The following is a 22,356-nucleotide window of genomic DNA, read 5'->3' as shown; positions in this document are numbered from 1 at the left end:
TCAAAACATGACTATTTCAATGCACTCCTGGCTTCTCTTCCCCATTCTAGCTTCCCTAAATTTGAGGTCATCAAAAGCTCTGTTGCCTGTGTCTTAAATCACAGGACTTCCTGTTCTCTTATCACCCTTGTGCTCCACACCAAGCAGTAAACGGTGGAGTGCTACAGCATTGGGGCCTCAACTATCTGTAACTTATATAAATGACTTGGATGAAGGGACCAAATGTATGGTTGCTAAATTTGCAAATGATAAAGACAGGAACATAGGAGGAGTAGGCCATTTGGCCATCAAGCCTGTTCTGCCATTCAAACAGGCTGATCATCTAACTGTATGCCTCCCCCCACCCCCACCTCTGCCACCACCACTATCCACATATCCCTTGAAGTCATTTGTATTCAGGAATCTATCAATATCAGTTTTGAACATGCTCAATGGTTGAGCTTCCATAACCCTCTGGGGTAGAGAATTTCAAAGATTCACCACCCCCAGTGAAGAAATTACTCCTCATCTCAGTCTTAAATGGCCTACCCCTTATTCTGAGACTGTGTTCCCTGGTTCTAGACTCACCAGCCAGGGGAAACATCCAATCCAAATCCATCCTTTAATGCCCTTTGAGAATTTAGTAAGTTTCAATGAGATCACTTCTCATTCTTCGAAACTCTAGAGAATACAGGCCCAGTTTCCTCAATCTCTCCTCATAAGACAATCCTGCCATCCCAGAGATTAGTCTGGTGAACCTGCAATGCACTCCCTCTATGTCAAGTATATCCTACTTTAGATAAGGAGACCAAAACTGTACACGATACTCCAGGTTCGGTCTCATGCACCTACTATCACCTGTGTTCACTGACCAATAGCGGCTCCACTTCAAGCAGCATCTTGATTTTTAAAATTCTCACCCTTGTTTTCAAATCCCTCCATGGCCTTGTCCCCCCCATCTCTGTAATCTCCTCCAGCCCCACAGCCCTCAGAGATATCTGCGCTCCTCTAGTTCTGGCCTCTGTGCATCCTTGATTTTAATCGCCCCCCCCACTCCATTGGAAGCCACACCTTCCATTGTCTAGGCTGCAAGCCCTGGAATACTCTCTTTGCCTCACTTTCCACCTTTAAGATACTCCTAAACCTACCTGTTTGACCAAGCTTTTGGTCACCTGACTTAATATCTCTACGTGGTTCTGTCATATTTTGTTTTATAACACTCCTGTGAAGCACCTTGGGACATTCTATTACGTTAAAGACGTTAAATACAAGTTGCTATTTTTGTTGTTAAATCGGCAGCTTGCCCCAACTAGGGCAGTCCTGGTGGTAGCAGAGAGGTGTTCACAATGGATGTTCCCTTGATGCTGATGGTTTTAAGACTGCATTACAGGAAGAGGTTTTAATAGCTTCCAAAAGTTTCAAAGGAAATTGATAAGAATACATGAAGCAGTCAGATGATAATACCACACAGTGCAAGTTCCAATCAATCACTGCTTAGAGGGGGGTATTTTATACTGGAAATGTTCTCCTCGTTTGCCTTTTCCAGGCACAGCTTTTTATTTTTGTTACCTAATGCATACATGAACACAGTACAACTAAAACTTACAGTATGTACATTATTACACCCAAGGACCACATATCACAAGATTTGTCATACTTTTCAGGCCCAAGAACTTCAGGAGCTGTAAGATGAAGAGAAAACAGAAGATAGTGTTATTGACACATCATTGTTGGATAAGTGACTGTGGAAGATCAGATGCTTTAATACATACAAGTTACAACATGGAAACAGGTCATTTGGCCAATCTGCTTGCATTTGCTCCCCATACAAACAAATTGTTCTACCCACCTGGTTCCCACATCCCTTCAATCCCCTTGCATTGCTCCACTTATCTGATCTAATCTTGAACGCTGGCATAATAATTATAACATCCAGCTTATTCCAGGTTTGAAGTCCATGTGTCATAAACTTCAATGCTCACTCAGGTTGGTGGCATGAACCCTATCAATGTAATGGGGCACACTTAGGGGTTTCATATATAACCACCTGGGGAAAAACTGAATCGCGCAAGCAGCTGATTGCTAGCAGCATGTCAAAGTTTCAAGCAAGCTGCATTTCCTCAAAATACTCTACCTATAGTCAACTCGGTGCACCATTATGGTAAGATTAAAAAAAAGGTAGATCATCCCCTCCTTGAAATTAAACAGTTGGTACTGAATGTGGCCTAGGGTCAACCGCAAGGCAAAAACTAAAGCCTCCGGCTCAATAATTCCCCATCGAATCCCTCAGCAAAGAAATTGATGACAGTTGGATGATTGGGTGGTTGGTTAGTCAAATGAGTCCCCTGTCTCGCCTGTGTAAACTACAGAATCTTTGAGACAAATACACCCATAACTGACCCACCCTCATTTCTCTGAAGCCAGAAAGACAGACTAAAATAACCAATTTCCTCCGCAGAAATGCTTTTCCACTCAGAGTCTTGTATTTGCAGTCATTGCATAACAAGATAATTTCCAAAAATATATCCTATGACACAAAACTAGTTAAGAGAAACTACCACAGTATCACTTTCCCAACTGCGTTATTGACTCATTGAATAGCACAGCAAATGATCTTGAACGCTGTATCAAGCATTACTGGGAAGATATAGGTCATTTTAGGATGAAGAAAAATGGATTAGATTAAAACCTGCTCGTCGGATGGACATAGCTGTTCTACACCACAACATTGGACAATTCAAGACATTTTCTGATGCTTGAGGCTGTGTAAGCAAAATTGTGAGATGCAGTCAATCAAAAGTTTGTTTCAGTCATCGGGTTTTATGGAACACTTTAGAAGTCCAGGGGACTTATTTCTAGGGGCATAGAATTCAAAAGTAGTGAAATTATATTAAACTATGTAAAACTCCAATCAAGTTGCACTTTGGCAGGAGACATCCAACTAAGGCTCTGTCTGTCCTCTCAGATGGATGGGAAAGATGCCATGGCATCATGTCAAAGAGGAGCAGCGGAGTTATCCCCTATGTTCTGGACAATACTTATCCCTCAATCAATATCACAAAAACAAATTGTCTGCTCATTATAACATTTCTGTTTGTAGGAGCATGTTGTGCACAAATTGAGTGCCACATTTCTTATATTACAAAAATGACCACATTTCAAAAGTATTTCATTGGCTGTAAGACATTTTGGGACATCCTGTAAAAGTGCTCTATAAATGCAAGTCTTTATTATTTTTTCTTTCACTTAAGAGTGCAACTCTGGTCTCAGTACAATTAAAAGAGCAAAGAAGCACTGGAGAAAGCCCAAATAAAAATTAGGATGGATGCAGAGCTGAGAAATTACAGCTGTCAGGACTAAACAGATTGGGGCTTTTTTCTTTAAAGACCTAATACTCAGAGGAGATCGGATGGAGATCTTTAAAATTCTTGATGGACTGTAAAGCATAGAAGTGGAGACAATGGCCCGATTGTCGGGTGAGGACAAGAAAACGCAAGTTGGGCACTATTGCAGCTTCTGACCTGCAAAAAGGCTGTGCAAAAATGGCGCTCATCAGGAAGGTAAAGAAAAACTGCTTTTCCTGCAGGAAGGAGACTATGTGCGGCATTTTGTGAGCTGATTCCCACCTCAGTGACGAGACAAAAATCTGGCCCAATGTATCCATTCGTGGAAGAATGCAAAACCAGGGGCCAGAAATAGAAGACGGTCACTAATAAATCTAATTGGGTAACAAGAAGAAATATTTTTCCTCAGACAATGGATCGAATGTGGGTCTGCTACCACAGGTAAATAGCTTAGACGTTTTCCAAAGGAAACTAGACAAGTACAAGAGGGAAAGGGAAATGGACCATATCCTGAAAGACTGAGATGACACAGCTGGACTGAGTGGAGACTCGTGTGGAGTATAAACACCAGCACAGACTAGTTGGACCGAACAGCCTTTTTCTATGCTGAAATTCTATTCTATGTATCTGAGGTCTGTACTTCACCTAAAGACTTTCCTATCTTTGTGCTCTTATGTGGCAGGGTCTACTAAGAAAATTGACAGATTTGTCTCTCAGGCTAGAGAACAAACGCTAAGCTCCTTTCCAATGAGCTATTTGCTAAAATTACTTTTTCTCGTGTCTTGCAAAGCCTACTTTTACAAAAATGCTTGAGCACTGATCAGTTCTAAGCAGTAACTCCTACCCTTTCATATGCATATCCGAGCATTCAGTCTTTCAGCGTTAGTCTATGGTCAGCCTCTTGCTGCAAGGTAAAATGAGCACAGTTCTTGTGCCAAGTCAATCCTAATACCAGGTATTGACAATCTTGGCGTTTAAATCCACCATTTCATGTATTACAACATTATGTATTAAAAGCAAAAATAAAAGCAAAATACTGGGGATGCTGGAAATCTTGAAACAAAAACAAAAATAGCTGGAAAAAATCAGCAAGTCTAACAGCATCTGCGGAGAGGAACACAGTTAACGTTTCGAGTCATTCATCAGAACTAAAGAAATATAGAAATGTGATGAAATATAAGCTGGTTGAGAGGGGTGGGACAGGTGGAGCTGGATAGAGGGCCAGTGATAGGTAGAGGCAAAGAAGAGATTGCCAAAGATGTCATAGACAAAAGGACAAAGGGGTATAGATGGTGGTGATCTTAGCTACAGGATGTGCTAATAGGTGACATTAAGGGTAGAAAGCAGGACAAGCAAGTGACAGATGGCCCTAGTGGAGGTGGGGTAAGGGTAGGGATTGAAATAGGCTAAGAGGTGGAGATAAAACAATGGATGGAAATAAATTTTAAAATAATAATAGAAATAGGTGGGAAAAGAAAAAAATATTTTTAAAATATATAAATTATTGGAAAAAAGGGGGATCGGAAAGGGGGTGGGAATGGAGGAGAGAGTTCATGATCTGAAGTTGTTGAACTCAATATTCAGTCCGAAAGGCTGTAAAGTGCCTAGTCAGAAGATGAGGTGCTGTTCCTCCAGTTTGCGTTGAGCTTTACTGGAACGTTGCAGCAGGTCAAGGACAGACATGTGGGCACGAGAGCAGGGGGGTGTGTTGAAATGGCAAGCGACGGGGGGGGGGTCTGGGTCATGCTTGCGGACAGACCAAAGGTGATCACTCCAGGATGGTTTGTTGCCTCCCTGCTGCTAGCATCAAGGATGTTACAGAACAGCTGCAGGACATTCTTGTGGAGGAGGGCAAACAGCCAGAGGTTGTGGTCCACATTAGTACTAACGACATAGGTGGGAAGGGGGATGTGGTCCTGCGATCGGAATTTAGGGAGCTAGGTAGAAAATTAGCAAGTAGGACCTTTAAAGTAGTAATCTCCAGATCACTCCCAGTTCCACGTGCCAGTGAGTACCGAAATAGGAAGATAAGGCAGATGAATGCATGGCTGGAAAGATGGTGCAGGAGGGAGGGCTTTAGATTCCTGGGACTGGCTCTGGCGGGGGCTTGGCAACTGTACAACCCGGAATTCGTCGCATCTGAACAGAGCCGGGACCGAGTTCCTTGTGGGTTGTTTTGCCAGTGCTGTTGGGGAGGATTTAAACTAACTCAGCAGGGGTGTGGGAACCAGGAGAGAATATTAGAAAGTGATACCAGGGTGCATGAAATGCTGGGAGAGGCACTTAGCACTAAAATAGAGAATAGTAAGTTAATAGATGGAGTTGGAGTAAGGGGCAAATAATGAAGTCTAAATCAGTGTTACATTGCATGTATGTGAATGCATGGAGTATAGTTAATATAATTGGGGAGTTACAGGCACAGATTGTCTTGTGGGACTATGATTTTGTGGCAATAACAGAGACTTGGCTTAAAGAAGGGCAGATCTAGGTGTTAAATGTTCCTGGTTACAAGGTGTTCAGGAAAGATAGGAAAGGGAAAAAAAGGAGGACGGGTGGTGTTTTTGGTTAAGGAGAGTGTTGCAGTACTGGAGAAAGAGGATGTGGCGGAGGATTCAAGGGCAGAATCCATTTGGCCAAAGCTAAGGAATAGGGAGGGTGCAATTACATTACTCAGTGTAATATACAGACTACCAGCTAGTGGGAAGGATATAGAAGATCAAATATGCAAGGAAATTACAGAGAGGTGTAAACATCATAGAGTAGTTATAATGGGGGACTTTAATTACCCGTATATAGACTGGGATAGTGTTACTGTAAGGGGCAGTGAGAGACAAGCATTCCTAGATTGTCTTCAGGAGAGGTTCCTACACCAGTATGTGTTCAGTCCAACAAGAAAGAAGGCACTGCTAGACTTAGTTCTTGGGAATGAGGTGGGCCAAGTAGACAGTGGGGGAAATTTAGGGGACAGTGAGCATTGTATCATAAGGTTTAGGATGATGGTGGAAAATGACATTGGTTGATCCAGAGCAAGAATAATCACCTGGCAGAGATTGGACTTCAATGGGGCAAGAACGGAGCTGGGCCGAATAGGCTGGAACCAAAGGTTGGCGGGAAAACTGTAGCTGAACAATGGGCTACCTTCGAAAAGGAGATGGTTTGTGCACAGTCAAGGTATGTTCCCTCAAAAGGGAAGGGTAGGACAAACAAATCCAGAGCTCCCTGTCTGACAAAGGAGATAGAAATTGTTAAAGAAGAAAAAGTGTGCTTATGACAGGCATAGCAAATACAATTGTGAACCAAGCTGAATATGGAAGGTTAAGAAGGGATGTGATAAAGCAAATACGAGAAGCAAAGAGGGGTCATGGAAAAAGACCCGCAACCACCAAAGGAAATCCCAAAGTATTCTTTAAGCACATCACCGGAAAAGGGTGGTAAAAGGAGGAGTACGGCCAATTAGGGACCAAAAAGACAAGAGGCATGGCTGAGGTGTTAAAGGAACACTTTGTATCTGTCTTTACCTACGAGGCAGATGCTGCCCAGGCCATGGTGACAGAGGAGGAAACTCAGTCACTAGAAGGGTTTGAAAAAAATAAGGAGGAGGTATTGGATAAGCTGTTGGTACTTAAAGTTGATAAGGCACCAAGGCCAAATGAGATGCATCCAAGAATATTGAAGGAAGTGAGAGTGGAAATTGCAGAAGCACTGGCAATAACCTTTCAATGTTCCCTGGGTGCAGGGGAGGATTGGAGGATTGCAAGCATTACGGCATTGTTCAAAAAAGCTTGTAAAGATCTGCCCAGCAATTACAGACCAGTCAATTTAAGTTCAGTGGTGGGGAAACTTCTAGAAACAATTATTCGGGACAGAATTAATAGTCACATGGATAAATGTGGATTGATTCAGAAGAATCAGCATGGATTTATTAAAGAAACCTCGTGTCTAACTAACTTGAAGTTTTTTGAAGAGGTAACAGGGATGGTTGATGGGGACAAGGCCGTTGATGTGGTGTATATGTACTTCCAAAAGGCGTATCATTACTTCTCAGCTTTTACATTCCATACTTCATTGATTTTTTTTTTTGTAAACAGCCTGGTCAACCTGAGGTGCTGTCTTTAGTGTCCTATGAATACGTATTCCCAATTCATACAGTGAAAGATCTTTCCCCTGGCTGGGGAATCCAGACACAAGGGCACAGTCTCGGTATAAGAGGCAGGTCACTTAAGACTGAGATGAGGAGAAGCTTCTTCATTCAAAGGGTTGTGAATCTTTGGAATTCTCTACATATCAGTCCTAAATGGCCTACCTCTTATTGTCGATGCTCCATCAACCTCAGCAGGTGGGGGGGAGGGGGTGTGGCGGCGAGACTCCTACTTCCCGTTTATCCCTGCTACCCTTTTTTTTTAAAGTCAGTTTGCTATCCTGTCTCAAATTGCACACCTTCCTGTAGCAACCCCGTGTGGTACCCCATCACAGATTTCCCTAAAGTCCATGTATACCACAAACACATTTCGCCCATCTACCATATCAGTATCCTCTTCAAATAGTTCCGTATAGCATAATCATCATTTTTTGAAAACTATGCCGGCTACTCATAACTATTCTTTCTATATTCAAATACATGGTCATTTCAACCATAATGAAAGGCTTTAAAATTTTTCCCACCACAGATGTTAAGCTAACTGGCCTGTATTTACCCAGAAAATTTCTTAAACGGTAAGAGATTGGGAGTGATGATGTTCAAAGGGACCTGGGGTGTCTTTGTTTGTAAGTCACTGAAGGCTAACATGCAGGTACAGCAAGCAATAAGGAACACAAATGGTATGTTGGCCTTTATTGCAAGAGGATTTGAGTATAGGAATAAAGAAATCTTGCTGCAATTGCATGGAGCCTTGGTGAGTCTGGAGTATTAATTACAGTTTTGGTCTGCTTACCTAAGGAAAGATATACTTGCTATCGATGGAGTGCAGCAGAGGTTCACCAGACTGAGTCCTGTGATGGTGGGATTGCCCTATGAGGAGAGACTGAGGAGGTTGGGCCTATGTTCTCTAGAGTTTAGAAGAGCGAGAGGTGATCTCATTGAAGCTCATTGATAGAAAATTCTTACAGAGTTCGATAGGGTAGTTGCAGGGAGTATGTTTCCCCTGGCAGGTATGGGTCTAGAACCAGGGGACAGAGTTTCAGAATAAGAGGTAGGCCATTTAGGACTGATATGAGGAGGAATTTCTTCACTCAGAGGGTGGTGAATCTTTGGAATCCTCTACCCCAGAGGGCTCTTGAGGCTCAGTCATTGAGTATATTCAAGCCTGAGATCGACAGATTTCTAAATATTAATAATACCAAGGGATATGGGAGTAGTGCAAGAAAATATCCTTGTGGTAGATCAGTCATGATCTAGTTGAATGGTAGAGCAGGCTCGAGAGGCTAAATGGCCTGCTCCTGCTCCTATTTCCTATGGTCCTAGAATATCTGGCTCCCTTTTTAAAAATAGGTACTTTGTTGGTGACTCCAGTTGGCTAATATCCACATTCAAATGTGCCCTAAAATATATAATATTTTACAATTTGCAATTATCCTCTCTCATCTCCCTCAGATCTTTGGATGTATCCTGGTAGGCCCCATCATCCTTCAGTTTAAGTACCCTATCTAAAATTTTCCTTTTCTCCATCATAGCAGCACTCATCTCACTCTTAACTACTAAGATTCACTTCCTCTCTAAGATTCTTCTCCATAGCAAAGACTAATGCAAACTACTTATTCAATATGTGTATCACTTATTGATCATCTATGAGGACCTCTCCTATCAGGGATGCTGCCTCACTTTCAACTGATAGAAAATACTTCACTGTAACATTTAATTACTTTGACATTTTTCTTATGTTCTTACAGCTTTCCTTACTGGATCTTATTTTCTCAAATTCTTCAGATTTTTCATGATGACTCATACTTTTCTCTTTAAGCCATCTTCAGTTTTAATTAATTTCTAACCTTTTTGTTCATCAATAGTATCCTAAAACTATATTAACTATATTTTTAAAAATTGAATATATTTAGTTTGTAATTTTGCAATTTTTTAAAATCTCCCACCATTGCTATAGTGTACTGTGTACCAATTTATCCTTCCACCTCATCTCATTTAGGCTGCTCATCTTCCAAACATCTTCCCTAATCAGTCAGGTGCACTAATTTTTGTATTGACATTTTCCATTTCCAGTTGGCTCTCAAGCTTTATTATATTGTGGCCTTGACAATCAAACTTTTACCCTACATTTCATTTTTCAATCTGATTTATTTAATTGCTCAAGTTAGACCTAGCCTTTGCCCATGTAGATTGACAAGCACGTAGCTTGAGGGAGTCATCCTGAACACATTTTAGAAGTTCCATTACCCCTTCGCAATTTCGTCCCTAAAGTCTCCCAGAACAATTTTGTTATTCCTGTTTATCTCTCTAATCTGACTGAAGGTTTCCCCTTCCATTTCCTTCACACATAATGGAGGACTGCAATACATTTCTATTAATGTAACAAGCACTTTGCATCTTTGACTTCTAACTGTATTGGCTCTGTACTCCTTCCATCTCTACATCAACTCTATGTCATTCCCTCTTTCAACAATGTTGCCACTTTGCCTACTTTCTTACCTTTTTCATCCTCCCTAAGTATGTTGTATCCCCATTTCTCTATTTTCTATTCTTTGCCCAGTTTTCTGCCAGGTTTTTGTTAATGCTATGAAGCCTACATCTTCCTGTAAAATAATTGCTTCAACTTCTCCCACAGTGATCTGTGCATTGCAATACATGCATTTTAATCATTGTTTGCTTTGCATTTTTAATCCCCATTTGATGCTCCCTTCTTTAGTACCTATGCTTGGCTGGTTTTACTTCCCCAGCAGTTCTCCTTCTTAGTTTAAACCTCTTGCCACCTCCTTTAGTTGTGTGTTATTTGCAACACATCAGACCTCAGAGGAAGTGTACAGAGTGAAGTTGTGAGAAACTTCATATAAAGGGAGTAAAATTTAGCTCTCACTTAATGGACTTCCAGGTGTTCAAAATGACACCTCCAAAATACGAACAATACCAGCAGTGGAAACTTTGCACCAATATCACCTTCCCAAGCCCAATCAGCAATTCAGGCAGGTACTGAAACTTGGGCATTGTGTTCTGCATTCTGGTACCTTAAGCTCTTACCTACTGCCCTGTATTGGGTTTGAGCTGAACAAGAGCAAAAGACACAAGTTGGTGCATTAAAAGAAAAAAAAAGACATTAATGTTGTTTCTCTGGTGGGAACCTTTCATAAACTTTCATTAAAAATTTATTTGCCACATCATGATTCTACATCGTGTTCCACCTGATTGTGACACAGCTGAATGACTAACTGCAGCAAAACTTTCGAAACTTCATTCTAAGAGGTTATGTTGCAAAAGAGTTTCACTGCAAATGGCCAAAAGGTTATGTCTAGTAAAGTCAGTCATAGCAACTTACCCACATAATATGGAGTATAGCAAGGGGTGGCTAATGAATTGTAGCTGGTGGTTTCTTTGGCAAAGCCAAAATCTGTTAGTTTCAGAATAGCATTGGGTCTTTTGGTGGTGTACAACAAATTTTCTGGCTGCAGAAGAAATACAAAAGCTTTTAATCTTCCTTTCAAGAGAAACACTGCAAAAACAACCTGTTAATCTTTAAACTCCAAAGTTCAGAGTTACTGTATTTAATGGAGTTTAACTGAATGTTTAATAAAACTGATTACAGTTTTCACAGAAAGAATTTTGCATGACTTTTGGATCTATTCATAAACTTGGGAGAAATAAACATTGCGTAACACGAAGATGACGGTATTTGGATGGTATAAAAAGAAAATCACTTACACTTGTGGCAAGGTGAATGGCCAGAGAAGTCAGCAAAGCTGTCAAACATCACCCCACCCCCAGAGAATTTTGGTAACAATGACTTTCAAAATCATCCAAAAGAACTGTACCAATGTGATTCGAATGGAGCAGAGCAGCTACCAGAGCTAACCACTGAACAGTTGTCTTGCTTTATCCAATCTGATATTAATGGTCCAAGAAGAAAAATCCTAATCCTATGCACATCCCAACCGTGGGAATCAAAAACTTGTTGCCGAATAAAAAAAGTTATTTTTTGAAAATGTTCATCAAGTTGAGGGGCTGCTAGTCCTGGAGAATGGGCTTCTTCCCACTTCAGTTCAGTGTCAACATCAAGCACTTCCAGGTAAAGTACTGCACAGCCAGTTGCACAGAAAAGCTCCGTCGATTCTACCCCAAGAAAGTGCCTCACCCCCAAGCTGCAGATGGTTCTTGAATGAGACTTCGCCATTTTCTATGCCTGCCATTCTGTGGCCTGACTGAGTTAGTGCCAACCCTGATTTGTACTATAGACTATATACGCACTAGAAGCATGACCATGATTGGATGTCATATAGGATTCAAACCATTGGTTTCGAACCAAGATCTCATGAGGTGAAAGGCCAAGTCCTACCCACTCCACTACCCAGAGCTCATTTTTTTTTCAAAAAAAACCCTTTTCTTTTCATAATGTGAACTACAGAAAAGTCCTTACTTTCAACTTCCAGGTCACCAATACAAAAAGCTCTTTTCAGCTTTTCATCCATCCTGAAGCCCTTCATAAGATGTCAATTATATCAACCATTTACTGTTTAACCTATTGTAAAACTTGTAAATTTCCTTGTTGCTTGATCAAAATTCTATTACTGTGTCAGAAGTATGAAAGACTGCCAATCTACTGGGACCTTTAACATTCTTCAGATGTAGACATCCCCACTCACTACATTCACACTCTGCCTCAAACCAGTGACAATGCTAACATCTCAAATAAGGAGAGCAATTAAAGAGGCATCAGTAACAGATTTTTTTTCCCCGATAGGAGCACGTTCCACATTCTGGCAAATTCAATTTAAGGAGATTGTCCTCTGCTTATTCAATTTCATCAAGTAGGCAACATACATCCAAAGATAGGGTACATTTGGGCTCTCTAACTAAAGCAAAGTTAACTACCAATCCATTTATTACCATTAGAACTGCAGGCAAATGTAGATATTGATAGAATTACTTGTGCTGAAACTGGATATTAATAGAAAGAAATGTTTCACAATTACTGGCTTCCTGCAAATCTGCTCGGAAAACAAGGACAATTTGTACTTGAAATCAGACATAGAAACGAAAAGAACAAGATTTCTTCATTCCAGCGGGTTTTCAATATTATTCAATGCTATATCAGTCAAAATGTGAAAACATGAAAGAAAACAATTTTCTTTTTAAGATTAACACCAGATGACTGTCTAAACAATTAGACTTATCTATTCAGAATGATAAATTTGCACTTGTAGTCAGAAGAAGAAGATAAAGGTAAAAGGTTACAATATCATCATCTTATTGCAGGATTTTAAAATAATTTTTCTGGAATTAACAGAGAATGCAATTAAACAAAACTTTTGCTAAAACGATTTTGAGATTTGATACACATCTATAAGGTGCCAAGAGCAGATTTTTATAGAGATACAACCAGCCAGAACAGACAGGCAGTTGTACATGGGCTTTTGATTCTGCAGCTGCAATAGGGAACGGTCAAGTTTGTGGTTTGTTGGCCTGTAGAGGAGACAGATGGTTCAGCATATCCAAGTGGTTGCTCAGACTGCTCTTCACCCATACACTTATGCAATATAAGTGTCTGCTTACCTTCACATCCCGATGTGCAATGTTCACTGAATGTAGGTGCTGTACTGCTTCTCCAATGCTTTTCATTATTTCGGAGCCCTCTGCAAAAGATGTAGAAACACAGTGCTCTTTTTAATCTGGTCTTTGTAGTTCCCTGTGTAACTTTTGCTAAGAGGATAGGAAGGTGAGCTGGATTTTGGAGACCTGCAATTCCACTTCAATACCTGCTGACAGTGGATGCTCTTTTGCCATTTAGAACCAGCTTGTTATCCATCCCCCCAGGCTCCAGTTTCAAACCCCAGAGATGTCAACAAAACAATGCTACAGGAAAGCAGCTTATAAAGTGGCCATGAGGATTGCAGTGACTGTCCATAGCTCAGTTTCCAATGGATCTTCCTTAAAACCCACTGCTTTGGTCAACCTTTTGGTTATCCTTCCTAATATCATATCTTTGATATCCTTATGTGAAGTGCTGTTGAATATTTTCTTGTTAAAGGTATTAGGTAATTGCAAGTTCTTGTTGTATTTCCTCTTGTGAGATCATCTAGAACTAGGGGGCATTGCTTAAAAATAAGGGGTCGCCCATTTAAGACAGAAATGAGGAAAGATTTCTTCTCTCAAAGGATTGAGGCACTTTGGAATTCTCCGTCTCAAAAGGTGGTTGACGCAGAGCGTGAATATATTTAAGGCCAGTGTAGGCAGATTCTTGATAAGCAATCGGGTGAAAGGTTATTGGAGGTAGGCAGGAATGTGAAGTTGAGGTTAAAATCAGATCAGCCATGATCTTATTGAATGGTGGAGCAGGCTCGAGGGGCCGAGTGGCCTACTCCTGCTCCTAATTCATACGTATTTTATGGACGGATATTATCACAACTCATAGCCTTTACAACATGTTTAGAGATGGAATGAACAATAAAGGCTATTGGAAACATAGAAAATACACCTCCCAAACTTATGGTCTCTACCACCTAGAAGAACAAGGGCAACAGACGCATGAGAACACCACCGCCTGCAAGTTCCTCTGTGAATAACACACCATCCTGACTTGGAACTATGTTGCCATTCCTTCATTGTCACTGGGTCAAAATCATGGACCTCCCTACCTAACAGCACTGTGGGTGTACCTACACCATGGGCTGCAGCAATCCAAGAGGGCAATTCACCACCACCTTAAGGGCAATTTTGAACAGGCAATAAATGCTGGCCTTGCTAGACACATCCCCTAAGCCCCTTAAAGAAGACATAGAAAAATTATGGCAACAGAAGGAGGCCATCCTCCCAGTTTCATTTGATGTTGTGCTGAATACGCAGAAGTTCCCTGGGTAAAAAGAAATGCACCAAAAGTAAAAATAAAGAATGGCAAGAGTTAAGGGTCAGTTCTGCCTCATTAGAGGTTGAGACTAATTTTACCCCAATGGGGAGCTGGCATGGACTCAAAGGACCGAATATATTACTGCAGAATCACTAGCCACCAGGAATTATCCAGCAAGATACTCAGTGAATCTGTTAAAAAATATTGGATAGAGTTTCGATTTACCTCTTTCTGTGAATGCCTGATCCCCTCGGTCCTGGATTCTGCTGAACAGCTCACCTCCTTCCATACTGCAAAAATATAAAGGCATGTTTACAAGGTTAACAATGACAATGGAAATTTAATTGATGGGTAGAAATAAAGCTTATACAATGTTAGTAGTGACCATGTTGGTACGTCCACACAAAATTCCTCTGTCCGCTATCTAAAAAATGTATTAACCGATTTAAATTTTAAAAGTTAAATTAGCAAAGGAATTTGATATAAACACATGTTCAGTAAGAAGTGCACAGTGTGATTTCAACCCCAGTAGGGTAGTGGCAGGACATTAAGACCCTAAAGGTCTGGGAAAGTCCTCAGTTCAATTTTCTCTCCTGTTCAGGAGGGCTCCCAATTTATTAAAGGTCGTCATTGTTAGTCATCTGCCTGGGATTCATTGGTAGAAGGCAGCCAGATTTTGTGGTAGCAAGGCATCGAACAGCATCTGCCATTATTAGACTTGCTTTTACACGTTCACATTTTTAAACTTTGCAAGTGGCAAGCAGCTAGAATTTTGTGCTGAAAACAGCACAGCAAGGCCAACGCAGCATCAGAGGCCCCAAGTAAAAATGGCAAACAAATGTGTAATCCTTAATCAACCTGCAGATTGAAGGGTTGTAAAATAAACAGCATGGGGCTGAGAAGGAAGTGTAAATCAGGCTGGATGAATTTAATATCAGAAAGAGAGAGGGAATGAAAAATTAGATTGAGAGAGATAGATAAGTTAGAACTGAAAAGTAATAAAAACATTAAATTTAAATGCATACAGTTCAAAAATTTCCAACAAGTGTGAAAAGCTGAAGAAATGAGACTCCGCACTTCTAATAATTCATTTTCAGTGCCAATGAGGTTGACTGGCAATAATTAATACTTATCACATCTTTAAAGGGTACTTACACTTGAAATACCAAACACTTCATAGTTAAGAACACATCTGCCATGCAAATACAATCTTACACTGTTCAATGTATTGCAATGGTGAATCCGACAATAAGATGCCATTTTGACAAAGCTAACAGTGCAGCAGTGTGGTTCCGGCAACAACTCCCGGATGTTCACATTCAACCACACATCTGCCCCTTGCCTGAAGTTGCTGAACAATTTGCACATACATAACATAAGCACCATTAATCTCACCATTATTTCGGAAGCACATTATAGTCCTACAGAATTTATTATCTGATATGGTAATAAAAAGCTTTTCAGTCAAAGATGCATTAAAGTGCAAATTTAAAATCTACTTCAATTGTTGCTGAATTTCCTTTCAAAAATGGTCAAAATCACATACACTTATCTTGAAAAAAATGTATTTCATTAGTCAGATATTCTCAGTGGGTACAATAATAATCAAATCTGGCCCTCAGGACTGAAGCAATGGGCTTGAAATGCTGCAGAGTGGCAGAGTCGGATTGCCACTCTGCTCCTAGTTTCTTCCCTGGAAACCCAGCCACCCCTTTCTCATCCAGCCTTCCGACTTAGCCAGGGTGAGAACTGTGCAGTGCAGCATGCTCCTGAGGCCTTCAGTCAAGGACTGTAGAGTTGGAGAAAAGGGAACCAGGCCCCCATTTTAAAAAAAAAGCAGCAGTAGCTGCCGTAAAGCAGGGAAGTTTAAAGGTCCAGCCACTTTCAGAAGCCAGGGATAAGGCAGGTTTGTAAGGTAAGAGGGCAGGGGAGGGCAATAAGTGCTGACCCTGAGAATGAATTTTTTGAAATAGCTAATATTGGTCTTGAGGTAACCGTAGAAATATGTGATCACTAATTTCCTTCCACTTCTTCACTTGCTTCTGATTTTAAAATTTTCACTCTTTTCTTCCAAATCCTTCCCTGCCCCTCCCCATCTCTGCAATTACCTCCAGTGCTACAACCTCCTGAGAGGTGTGCTCTTCTCCACTTCTAGCCTCTTTAGCATCCCTGATTTAATTGCTCCACCACCGGTGGCTGTTTCTTCAGCTGCCTCAGCACCAAGTTCAGGGATTTCCACCCCTAAACTGATCTGCCTCTCTCTCCGCCTTTAAGACGGCCCTTAAAATCTACCTCTTTGCCCAAGCTTTTGGCTATCTGTCCTAATATTGCTTTATGTCGCTTTGTGTCAATTTTTGCTTTAGAATCTTCCTGTGAAGTGCCTTGGGACGTACTAATACATTAAAGATGCTACAGAATGCAAGTTATTGTTGGTGTTGCTGTGAAACATCACCATGCCCACAGTATATCTCTCAACCATCCTCAGATCTGCAAAATCATTTTGAAAGCTTATGGGCTCAAACTTGGAATCCTATATTCTACTGGCAGAGTGTAGTAGACTGCACCGCCAGGACAATGTGGCTTCAAAACTGGTCAACACAATGTTTGCAAGCATTTGTAAGCTGCAATTCTGGTGCTGTAAAAATATCATTTCAATCAAAATTAGCTAAATACATTAAATCTTTGAGATGCTGTGTGTTGATCTATATTAGTTGATACCAGGAAACACGAGACGCTACAACTTCAACCATTGCTGACATGGGTTGAGATCTAACAGACTGATTGGGTTGATTAGCAGCGTGTCAGCAGAAAACCACACAAAGCAGCAGAGCATTGAACAGCAAAATGCGTGGCAGAGAGCATGCAGCAACCAACCCAAAATCTGCTAAATCATCATCGGGTGCAAGCTGTGTACTTTTTGAGCTCTGAAGGGCTCAAAGGGTTAAGTCTTGTTTACAATGGCTAATTTGCAGGATGCCAATCCCACTTGTTAAATAGAAAGCACTGGGTGCAGCTACTGGATTGCTATTGTAACATGTACCTCCTTTCACACCTCCAGCGTTGCAGCAAGTGCATGTGGGTGGTGCGGTTTTCCTCCCTGTACATTTCAGCAGAGTCATCCAGCACCTGATTGGCAGCTATATTTTTCCTACCTCTGTTCATTCCTCACGTGCCATTGCCCAGCCAAGTAAGAGTCACGTTTATTGACAAACAGTGGGATACTATAAACCGTGACAATGAAAACAAAAACATTGGGCAATGCTGCTCTGTTATGGAGAAGTAAATTGTGCCTATGACGCAGTGTGACACACTTCTTTCATTCACAGCTGAAGTACCGGAAAGAAACCTCATTCCCGCCACCAACCCCCCCCTGCAACTCCCACCCCCCCCTCCCCACCCAAAATGCAGAAGTTACAAACCTACACTTATTTTATTAACCCTTTGGTTCCTGTAACAAAATAAGTTCACATTAGAAACTAGGTAAATTTCACAGATAGCTACAGTGTCTGCATAGCATGCAGATTAAAGGACGACTAACATAACGGCTGGTAGAAGCTATTTCAAACTACCGATGTAGTCGCGCAAATAATAAATGAAAACACATGCAAAATAGTAGCAGTCAGTTGTGTCTTAAGGTTGTATTGATACTGCACCTTTCCAGCAGCTCAAGCTATCTCTTGCACCCTCATGAACACCACACATTAACTTTCACCTCATTTACAATAGGTGCCAAACTACTACTGTTCTCATTGCTGCTGAAAATTCCCAATGTAAACAAAAAAGATTTAAACGACTTGCATTTATATAGCACTTTTCACAACCACCAGACTTCTCAAAGCACTTTACAGCCAACAGAAGTGCTTTTTGAAGTGTGGTAACTGTTGTAATATGGGTATCGCAGCAACTAATTTGCACACAGCAAACTCTCACAGGGCAATGGGATAATGACCAGATGCTTTTTTGTGACGCTGATTGATGGTTAAATGTTGACTAGGGCACTGAGAATGGCTCCCCTGTTCTTCTTCGAAACAGTGCCATGGGATCTTTGCACATCAACCCAAGCACGCAGGTGGGACCCATGTTTTCATGTCTCATCCAAAAGACGGCATCTCCAGCAGTGCACTGCTCCCTCAACACTATGCTGACAGCCTAGATCTTTGTGCTGAAGCCCTGAACTTGGAACCTTGGGATTCAGAGGCAAGAGGTTGCTCCCAACTGAGTCACAGCCAACAGCCAAAGTGAGACTACCACCATGGGAGATGAGACACACCAGTGAAATTGGACAACTTCAACCAAATCTCTGAAGGTCGCCCTGCCTCAAGACCCAATTGCAACAACGGAGCAAACATGTTTTAAGGGAAACACAGACAAAAAACATGGTTGAAATGCTCCCAAATGCCTAATCCTTTGCGATCTCCCCGACAGAGGAGGGGCTGAAATCAAAGCAATTCGTCCAAATTTAAAACAACCATATGTACAGTTTGTTTTGCTTTTATTAAGAAATCAAGGCAAAAGGGCAAGGGCCAGCACACAGGAAGAATCCAAAATTCCTGGGGTGGCAGGGTTATTCTATCAAGACTGATGGAGTAGACGAAAGAAAGCATTTATGCAGCACCTATCACAACCTTAGGGTGTTCCAAATCGCTTTATAGCCAATGAAACACTTTTGAAGTATAGTTACTGTTATAACGTAGGAAAAGTGGAAGTCAATTAGTGCGTAGCAAGCTCCCACAAACGACAGTGTGATAATGACCAGATAATGCATTACTGTGATGTTGATTTAGGGATAAACATTGGTCAGGACACTGGGGATAAATCCCCTGCTCCTCTTCAAGCTAGTAACGGGGGATCTTTTGCATCCACCTGAGAGGCAAATGGGGCTTCAGTTTAATATCACATCCAAAAGACAGTGCCTCTGACAGTGCAGCACTCCCTACCAAACTCTAATGCAGTACTGAGGAAGTGCTGCACTGTCAGAGGTGCTATCTTTCAGATTATAGAGGCTCAGTCTGCCCTCTAAAGTGGAGATAAAAGATCCCATGGCATTATTTTGAAGAACAGCAGGAGAGTTTTCCCCAGTCCCTTAATCAACATCACAAATTACCAGATTATCTAGTTATATCACATTGTTGCGGGTGGGAGTTTGCTTTGGCAAATTGACTACACTGCAAAAGCACCCCATTGACTGTAACATGTTTTGGGGCGTCCAGTGGTCATGTAAGGCACTATATAAATGGAAGTCTTTCTTTTCCCTTAATTCTGCACTGGAGTATCAGCCTAGATTTTTGAGCTCAAGTGGGACTTGAACCCACAATCTTGTGACTCAGAGGACAGCACGCTACCAACTGAGCCACAACCAACACTCCTATAATCTGTGGGGCAGGATTTCCTGACTGTCGGGCGGGCGGGCGCGACCCAACTCCGGCGGGCGAGGAGCCGATCCCTGCCAGAGGAGCAGGCCCCGCCGCCATTTTATGTGGACAGGCCCAGCGTGACATCCAGCGGAAAGCGCTATTCGCTTCCTGTGCGGGTGGAGGGGGGGGGGGATTTCCTCAAAAGCGAGTGTGCGCTCTTTCACGCATGCGCACGAAAGAGCGTACATCTCTCTGATGCTAAGTGCTGCCTCAGGGAGATCGCTTCTACTTTGAAAAATATGAAAAATAGAAAAAAAAAGAAATTCCCTAACATGTCCCCCTCATGTGACAATGTCACGAGATGGAGCATGTTCATAATTTACATAATAACTTTATTAAAATTTTTAAAATCCTACATGAAACCTCATCCCGCCGCTGGATGAGGTTTCATGTTTTATCTGGTTGCCACCGGGGCTCCTGGTCGACCCGCCAACTTTAAGGTTGGACGGGCAGCTCCTTTAATTGTATAATTGATCCTGTCAATGGCCTCAATTGGCCATTGACAGGTCGGCGGGCCCGCAGCTGATTTTGCTGCGCTCCCACCTTCCTGAAAATTTAAATGGGGCGGGATGATGTCAGGGGTTCTGCCTGACATCATCACGCGTCATTTTACGCGTTGGCGAGCAGGGCCCCCCCCGCCTGCTCACAGATGGCAAAATTCTGTCTGCGGAGTTTAGAAAAATGAGAAGTGACCGCAGTAAAATGCATAAAATGCTTAGAATGGCGTGGCAAGGTTTCTAGGAGTTATAGACTCCGGGGTCGGCTAATTATGACTGAGGTGAGGAGAAATTTCTTCACTCAGAGGTTGCAAATCCTTGGAACTCTCTATCCCAGAGGGCTTCAGATGCTCAGTCTTTTGAGTATATTAAAGGCTGAGCTCAATATATTTTTGAACATGAAGGGAACAAAGGAATATGGGAATAGGACAGGAAAATGAAGTTGATATAGGTCAGCAATAATCTTACAGAATGGAGGGGCAAGTTCGAGGGGCTATACAGCCCACTTCTACTTCTTATGCTCTTCTGTAAAAGAGATCTACTAAAAATGAGACAAGTCAAAAATGACTGATTAAGAGACATCGAGCTTGTGCAACGCATGAGGGAGAGGCTGAGGGACGTAAAGAGATCCACGATTCTGTGGCCCAGAAACTGGACGAGTTAAATTCGGGGATGGTTTCGATGAGGCTTGATTTTAATGTTAGTTAAACTGTTTTGTCCCACAAGGATAAAAAGGGGAAAATTGAAGAGACACGTCTCCAATATACAGCAAATAAATAGTTCTATATTTCTTTTCTAATAATTTCCTCGGAGTGTTTGCTTGTTTTCCTCCACTCATTCCTGTTATTTTGTCCAACATGCTGAAGAGGTCTCTCAGCAGGATGGACAGACCGCTGCCAAAATTCCAGCTCAGTCCAACATCTGCATTAACACCTCTATCTTTTCATTTTACACTTGCAAAACACTGTCCAATAAAAGAGTCCAGCTACTCTCCCTGTGCACTTGTATAACACTAAAGTTTATCTTCAACAGGAATGCGATTGCTGTTCTGCATAATTTGCTCCTCTCCAAAGGACAGGCTTTCAGGTGCGAGCTTTTTCATCATCTTTTCACAGCCTATGCATTGCAAATGGCAAACAGCACTTGTGGATTTGTCACATTATGTATTTCACCCTGATTACCAACAGCCATTAAGCTGCAGCTTCCAAAAAAGACCACTTTCCCCAAGGGGGAAGGAATTAATGGACCAGAAAACAACCCTTCTCCTTGACGTTCCAGCATCACAACCAGTTTACTGAAAGAAGTTAATTCTTTCGCATCTGTGTGATCTAATGACTATGTCAACTAGAATTAAAACGGAAACACTGATAGTCATGTCGATCGTGATGGAGTAAAATCCAAGTTTTGAAGTTGATAAAGTGCTAACCTAATCTTCACTAAAATATATACTTTGTAAAAAAATTCGTAAATTGGACTGGTCACAAAAAGCGGTTGAAATTGTGTTTCCCCTGCTCACAGTGTAACGGTGGCATTTCTGTAGCCATTTTGTGGCTCAGCGAAAGGCTACTTACTACATCAGAAACAGCCTGTAAAGCAAGCTGCTGGCACAAATACGCAATTCCGTGACAGCACAGACTGTTTCCAGATGCAGGTTTGAACAATGATGAATCAAAACGAAACCACACGTGGTATCTGTATTCATGTCACAGCACTGCTCTTCTGGGCCAGTTAACACCGCTTTGAATGGCTGATATGAGAACATCCCTCGTCAAAAGATGCAGCATCTGCTTTCCTATGCCTCATCTGGGGCTTTTGTAGAAATTGCTTTCCAAGCAAATAGTGGACATAGTTTCTCAAATTATTTGAATGCTGAGCATTTTGAAGTGTTGGAAGAATGTCAATGCAATGAGTTTATTATCTTGATTTTAAATTGCTAGTTCCAGTGGAAAGAGAGATTAGTTTCATTTGCTGAAAATTTTATGAAAATGGTTTGCTTGCAGAAGCCTATCAAGGCCATCAAACTGAAGGCAACATTTGAAAAATTCAAATCAAGAATATCCAATCAAGAAACTGATGCCTGGTCTAATCCATCTACACCTCTTACCCATCACTAATTATACAA

The 22,356-nt window shown here is 41.5% G+C and overlaps 1 protein-coding gene across 1 annotated transcript in view; it reads right to left on the bottom strand.

Annotated features, from left to right (window-relative positions):
- The window catches only part of LOC121282255 (MAP kinase-activated protein kinase 2), a 217,447-nt gene that overhangs the window by 14,356 nt on the left and 180,735 nt on the right, over positions 1-22,356 (bottom strand). The window contains exons 3-6 of the mRNA XM_041195874.1: positions 14,549-14,613; positions 13,033-13,112; positions 10,802-10,928; positions 1,586-1,661 (exon numbers count right to left, since the gene is read on the bottom strand). Coding sequence (XP_041051808.1) covers positions 1,586-1,661; positions 10,802-10,928; positions 13,033-13,112; positions 14,549-14,613 — 348 coding nt within the window. The remainder of the gene's footprint in view (positions 1-1,585; positions 1,662-10,801; positions 10,929-13,032; positions 13,113-14,548; positions 14,614-22,356) is intronic.

Source organism: Carcharodon carcharias, chromosome 9 (assembly GCF_017639515.1).
Source record: "Carcharodon carcharias isolate sCarCar2 chromosome 9, sCarCar2.pri, whole genome shotgun sequence".
NCBI lineage: Eukaryota > Metazoa > Chordata > Chondrichthyes > Lamniformes > Lamnidae > Carcharodon > Carcharodon carcharias.
Note: the sequence above shows the minus strand (reverse complement) of the source record. Positions and strands in the feature narration are given on the sequence as shown.